Consider the following 6,547-nt stretch of genomic DNA (forward strand, 5'->3'; position numbering starts at 1 on the left):
TTCTGTTTGTTAGTTTAGGCTGCTTGCACTCAGGGTGAGTCTTCAGTAAGCGCGGGTTAGCGTTGGTTAGTGCTCACTAACCCGGCACGGGTCAGCACGGGTCAGAATGGGTTACCATAACCCGGCACTAACCCGGCACTAACCCGTGCGGCTGGGGGGCATACGTCAGCATGGGTCTGTCTGCGCCAGGTTAGGGGTGGGTTAGGGCCGGGTTAGTTAGTGCAGCGCACCCCGGGTTAGAGCTAGCTGGTTGGCGAGATGAAACGGCTGCGGCGGGCACCCGAGCCGACCTCCGCGATGGAGCCTTGGCTGCAGAAGGCCGTGGATGCCAAGCTGCTCATTGAGAAGAACACCCGCGTGCGCAGTTCGGACGGGTCCAAGGCGGTCGCTCGTGCTGGAAGTGGACCGTGTACGTCGACTAGAGCACGTCCCTCCTCACTGCTCCGTGCGCGCCTGACGCCCAGTCGACACACCTCCCGGTGCGCCCATGGCCTCCACTGCCATGGCAGTGCGGGCTGCAGGGGGCCCAGCCCTCAACGTGTGCCAGTGATGGCCCTAGGGAGGAGGAGTGCGCTGAGGGCGGTACATTATAGATCCTGTGGCATGAGATTGTCCCGCTCGCCATGCGCCCGCGGCTGTGTGGTGTGGCGAGTGAGTGAACGCACGAGACTCGAGAGAGGGGTGGAACGAGCCGTAACCCAATCCCAAGCCTAACCCAGACTAACCCGAGACTAACCCGGCGCTAACCCGGCGCTAACCCGCGGAGGGGGCATACGTTAGGATGGGTTAGTGCCGGGTTAGCGTCGGGTTATGGTAACCCGTTCTAACCCGTGCTGACCCGTGCTGGGTTAGTGTGGCTTAACCCGGTGGAACCCACGGCTAACCCGCGCTTACTGACAGACTCACCTCAGGCTGCTTGCACTCGCCTGCATTGCCTGCAACTCGCCGTCGACAGCGCGAACCTCATCAGCGAGCAACTGCTCGAAACGCTTGCGCGAGACGCCGCTTCGGATGCGCTGTTTGAGCAACCCGTAGTCAATGTGTCGTCGTGGCGTGCGGTGCTTCTCGAGCACCTCCTTGAATTTCATGGAATATGAGGTCGAACGGGTTGCTCTCCTCAACTCCGACGGACTCGGATGTCGAGCGCATATTCTGGGACAATAAAAAACGATTTGCCGTATTGTTCATACCCGGGTACGGGCGCTGCGAGACTGGGCGAGAAGAAAAAAAACGGGGAGGCAGACGCCCGAAGGCAACCTGATGGTGGCGAACATGGCTCATGGGAGAGCGCTCGCGCACGGACGCACCACAATACCACACTCCCTGTGAGGTACAGTGGGTTGCGGGCATTAAGAAAACAGGATCGGGCACGCCGCCGTTTCTAATCCTTTCCACAGCCCTCATCCACCCCACGCCGTGGTTTCTTAGCTCCGGCCGGCACTCAAGCCAGAGCCGGCCCGACCGAAGGAAGGAGTTTTACTCGAGTAGGTGAGAGGTAAGCTGCGGTCCGCGAGGGCGATGCCAGAGTCTGCCGCCGAGTCGGCTCTCTGGATGACGGGAAGACGCACACACGCCTCCATCCACTCCACTCAGTCTCAGAACACCGCAGACTTGAAAAGTGACAAGTGCGCGCGCCGCAGGCGAAGAGAAATTTTGAGCTGCAGCTGGGGCTCCCGTTCACACTCGTATCTGGCCTTTTCTCGGGGCCGCGCCTGCGGCGCGCCGTGGTTTCTTAGATTTTCGCGGAAATCGCTTGGTAGGGTTTCTTAATGCCACGTTTTCTTAATGCCCGCAACCCACTGTAGTGCGTCTTTAGCGCGAATTCAGCACATATTTAGCACATATTTAGCACATATTTATTTAGTGTGTTTTATCTCCAATTTAGCGCCACGTTTAGTTCACTTTAGGTGCGGGCAGCTGCAGTACATTTAGTGTGGGTCCCGCATCTTTAGTGCGGGCACGCAACTTTAGCACGGCTTCCCGGCCACACCACAGCTAGCCAGGGCCGCGTGCTTTGCTCCTTGGCTGCCAAGAATGCACCACAAGAGATGCCTGGCCCCTGCCCTCATGACGCAAACAAAGGCAGGCTCCCAGTGAGGCTAGATATGCCCCCCTCCCCCCCCCGGGGGGCAGCCCTCCAGAGCAAGATCTCCCGACTGAGCACAGGCACAGCACCGATTCCCGAGAGGAGGACCAGCACAGTTGAATGCGCCACCGCAAGCACCACCTACCTCCGACCGCACAACCCATGCTGTGTGCCCGTGACCACCAGCTGTAATATAGAGTAGAGATGAGGGTCGGTCTTGGAATTTCAAAACCAATGTTGAACCAAAGGATGAAGGATCCAGACCACGATGACAGAAACGGCCAAATGGCAATGATCCATGTAGTCACCGCAAGCAGCTTTACATACGCGTGTACTCGTAGCATGTTGGATCCAGCCCCAGCCATGCACCTCCTCCTAAGTGCAATGGCAAATACAATATGCTCAATAGCTCGATGCCGGAGAAGCAGCCCGGAAAGCACCTTGGAGGCTGATATTCAGCTGAAGAACCTTCGTTCGGTTGGGGATGGGACGGGGAACTTTTGCGAGTGGGCAGGGAACTGCAGAGGGGGAGAGGGGGAGGGAGGCCCAGCGAGGGGCTGCGGCTGGATCCTACTGCGCGGCTGGACTAAAGACGCACTAAACCTCGCTAAATCTGGATGTAAAGTCGCAGTGACTCGCGCTAAATTTGCGCTAAAGTTGTGCTAAATTCGCGCTAAATTCGCGCTAAATTCGCGCTAAAGTGCACTAAAAGATGCAGTAGATAAACACCTCACACCGCACTAAATTAAGACCCAAGCGCCCTTCCATACACAGAAGCAGGCACAGACGCCCGCGGGGATTTGGCAGGCGGCGAGGAGGGGGAGGGGGAGCGCGGCGGTGCGTGCTCGTGGCTCCCGCTGGTGCCAGAAGGGCCAGGAGCGCCCATCCGCCCAATGCGGTATGCGCTCAGCCTATATGTCCACCACCTTGGGAGAGGGGGGTGCGGGGGTCCACCTCCCTTGGGTGCGGGCTTGCGGTGGTCCTGCTTCCGCTTGCCCGACCTCGGCGGGTTGCGGCCGGGGTTCTTCATGGTGAATCTAGGTGAACCTGTCCGGCATTGCCGCGCGCCGGGGCTTCGTTCCCGACCCTGGTCCCCCCACCCCCCCACCCCTCGGGCTCGGCGACTGCCTCGTTGGGCTGGGGGTTGCTGCACCATCCTGTTGGCTGTTGGTGCTGCGGGTGTGCCTGCGGTGCTGCGACATCACAGCAGAAGCACGGCTTTGGTTTTGCAGCTGCTTTTTTTTTTTTACGACCCCACCGGGAAGAGTGGAACGGCAAGCGAGTCCTCGTGGAACCAGCCGGTGGCGGCCACGCGCGGCCGCGTGCTCGTCACCTCTCTGACGAGGTGCGGCAGGCTGACCGAGTCGAACAGCACGAGCGTCCCCGCGGCCGGCAGCACGTCGACGTGGTGCAGCTCCCCAAACTCTGTGAACTCTGCCGGCGTGCCTGTCGCGAAGCGCGGGTCGAGTCGCGACGTCGAGATCTGCTCGAAGCGGCTGCCGTACTCGGCCGCGAGGAAGGCGCCAAAGTCGACCGGCTGGCGAGGCACCTCGAAGGCGGCGGCGCTCAGCGCCTCTCGCCGCCCGCCGCCTCCGCCTCCGCCTGCGCGGCAGTAGAGGGTCGAGAGCCCTCCCTCCCTCGTCTCGAGAAAGACGGGCCTGCTCGCGTCGAGCCAGCCGACTTGCAGGTTGCCCGCGTCGGAGCCGACCGCCTGCGAGCTCGGCTGCGGGCGCGGGAAGGTGCGGAGCGCGCCCCCCTCGGCCGCCTCCCACTGCTCGTTGAGGTAGACGAGCCACGTGACCGAGCGGCGGCTCGGCCGCAGCCAGCCCTTGGTCCCCTTGGTCTCCTCGTGGTGCTCATCCAGGTGGCGCCCGAGCTTGGCGCCGGCCTCGTACCTGCGACGGGTCATTGCCAATGTGCTCTACAACACTTCGTAATTGATAACCGCCCAGTGAGAGCGGTGAGGGCGGCGGCTGCGAGGCAATGGCGAGGGCTGCAGAGGCTGTTACGAGGGAGCAAGCAAGCGCGCCAATTGTAAGTCATCTCGTGCCTCCGCTCGCCCTCGGACGCCAGCGTGGGCCGCCCCAGCCCCTCCGCCAGCTCCTCCCGCAGGGAGCGCATCCGCGCTGCGAACTGGAGCCGAGCGGCCTGGTCGCCCGTCGCCGAGCTCCAACCGTCGCCTCGAAAGGTCTGGCGGTCGCGCCGGTCGAAGCCCTGCTGGCTCCGCCCGACCGCCGTGTTGGTCAGGCCGTCGGGCGAGAACAGACCCGCCTCGAAGAGCGACATGGCGTCCTCGCGCAGCGAGCGCACGAGCGGCGGCGGCAGAAAGCCCGGCTCAACGTGGATCTGGCCTCGCTCGATGGCGGCGGTGGCGCCGGCTGGCAGCAGAGGCGTTGTGACGGCGGCGAGACCAGCGGCGGCGACGGGCACGGCGAGGAAGGCCATATATTGTTGTGCTGCTACCGCTCGAAGCGCGTTTGCCCAGGTTGGCTTCTTGAAAAAGAATAACGCCGCGTAGCGGAGCTGGGAAAAGGACCGCCGCAAGCGGCGTGGCGTGGAGCGGTTGAGCATCCCTCCGGGGGCCCCTCTGCGCCGGGGAGGCGTTGTTGGAGGCTAGGACGCAAGCGTCCGTCGCCCTTTTCAAACTCGGGGCCCACTCCGCTACGCGGCTACGGCCTACGCTCCGCCCGACCCGAATTTGGAGGGCCTAAAAGTTTAAGGTGTTGCTGCGCAAAAGGGGTCGGACACAGGGCGCAGCTCATGCTAAGAGCTAGAAGGGGAGCTAGAGAGAACGACTACCCTGTCCCGTTAATGCGTACACCAACACCCACAAAAGCTCTCTCTCTCCTGTCCTCACTCAGAGGGGGGTCACAACTACCGAGTCTCTCGACTAGCTGCCACGTTGCCGAGCGAGAGCGGATCTCCTCCTGCTCCGCAAGGAGGGTGGCCAAGGCTAAAGTCTTGCCGGAGCCGCCGGGCGTGTTGACGACTTGGAGAAGGTCGCCCTTGTACTTGTACTTGTAGAGATGCTCGAGGGGGTGCTTTGTGGGGCGGTGCGCAGCCAGGCCAGCAGTGGAGGGGACAGGGGAAGGCGCACCCTCACTCTCCTCGGTTGCAGAGCTCGTCGGAGGCTGCGTCACGACGGGAGGCCTGGGTAGTCGACGGGCCCCCGGGGGCGACGGGGGTGCTCTCGCGGGGGGTCCCCCCAGTCAAGGGGGTCTGGGGCGCAGCCCCAGGTAGCCCGCCGCAGGCGCCGATTTTTGGGGGCTTTTTTGACTGATTTTCATGAGGTGTTGCTACTATTTTGGGACCAGTTGAAGCCTAAAAATGGCTACAAATACAGCCACAGCAGCTGCTAGTCGTGAGCTGCTACTGTGTGGCAGAGCCCAGGGAGAGGGCTTTCAGGAGCACTATTCAGTTTGATCCAGCTCAATGTTGCGGAGTAGTAAAACTGTTCCGTTACCGTGAGCGGCCGGCGGCCGGCGGCGGCCGGTGGCGGCACGCGGAGCACTCCGTGAGCGGTGACGGGTGCGGACGAGCGAATGAGAGGTCTCTTTCAGTGAGAGATAGGCAGCCCTGGTCTCTAATAACACATCTTCCACAGATAGCGACCTCTCATTCGCTCGTCCGCGCCCGCCACTGCTAGTCGGGACACTCCCGGCGTGCGGCCCGGTCCCGGTCGTCACTCCGGTTGCTCGTGTTCACACCGTCAGAACTCAGCTCCGCTAAGGATCCAGCGTCTGAGACTTGGGCATCTTACACAACTTTTGTAGTAGAGCACAATGGCACCCTTGCATCAAGTGCATCACTTCATTACTAGACCGTACTAGAGGTCCCCGTTTTCGGCCGCCGCGGCCGGAGAGCACCCCCGTCGCCCCCGGGGGCCCGTCGACTACCCAGGACGGGAGGGTCGCGACAGCAGTCCTCGGGCGAGCCGACGCGCATGTCCAACCAGCGCTGGGACTCGTTGTGACGGCAGACACCGGCTGCCTCTCCAACCGCTTCTGCAGCGTCCTTCTTTGCCCGCTCCGGCCGCGGGCACGCTGGGCTTGATCAGCTTTCCCTCAGTTGCTCCGAAAGCACGGATTTGGCGGACGTTCTTGGCTTCAATTTTACGAACTAGCAGACCTGGCGCGCACGCGCGCCGTATTTGTTTTCCGGTCTGCTTCCAGTCGGCTTCCCTCCCTTTGTGGGGAAAAAGGAGTTTTTATCTACACATATCAATCTGAATAATCCCAGAGTGGTTCAATAACATGCCGCCTCTCGAGCGGAGCACTATCGCCACGTGCGGCGTCTGCGCGGAAGTCGCGCTTGTAGTTGTCCCACTGCTCATTCTGCTCCTCAAGGCTGCCGGTGAGCTCCTTGCATGTGTGCTCCCTGTACCACCGCGCGCGGTGCCGATGATATGCTTTCTGCCCGTGCTCACCGAGGTCGTACTCGGAGCGCTCCGGTGGTTTGCCC

At 62.0% G+C, this 6,547-nt stretch overlaps 1 protein-coding gene across 1 annotated transcript; it reads right to left on the reverse strand.

Annotated features, from left to right (window-relative positions):
• Positions 1 to 3,311: 3,311 nt before the first annotated feature.
• EMIHUDRAFT_436611 (hypothetical protein) lies at positions 3,312 to 4,553 on the reverse strand. Its single transcript, XM_005768328.1, has 2 exons — positions 4,116 to 4,553; positions 3,312 to 3,981 (listed from the first exon to the last, which is right to left on the reverse strand). Exons 1-2 carry the CDS (start codon positions 4,529 to 4,531, stop codon positions 3,333 to 3,335), a joined length of 1,065 nt encoding a protein of 354 aa, XP_005768385.1. The 5' UTR covers positions 4,532 to 4,553; the 3' UTR covers positions 3,312 to 3,332.
• Between the last annotated feature and the right edge of the window lie 1,994 nt (positions 4,554 to 6,547).

Source organism: Emiliania huxleyi (genome assembly GCF_000372725.1).
Source record: "Emiliania huxleyi CCMP1516 unplaced genomic scaffold EMIHUscaffold_46, whole genome shotgun sequence".
Lineage (NCBI taxonomy): Eukaryota > Haptophyta > Isochrysidales > Noelaerhabdaceae > Emiliania > Emiliania huxleyi.

Coding starts and splice junctions, on each gene's coding strand:
- EMIHUDRAFT_436611 (XM_005768328.1), bottom strand. CDS start 4,531: ATGGCCTTCCTCGCCGTGCCCGTCGCCGCCGCTGGTCTCGCCGCCGTC. Junction 3,982..4,115: donor CACGAGATGACTTACAATTG/GCGCGCTTGCTT, acceptor GACCCGTCGCAG/GTACGAGGCCGGCGCCAAGC.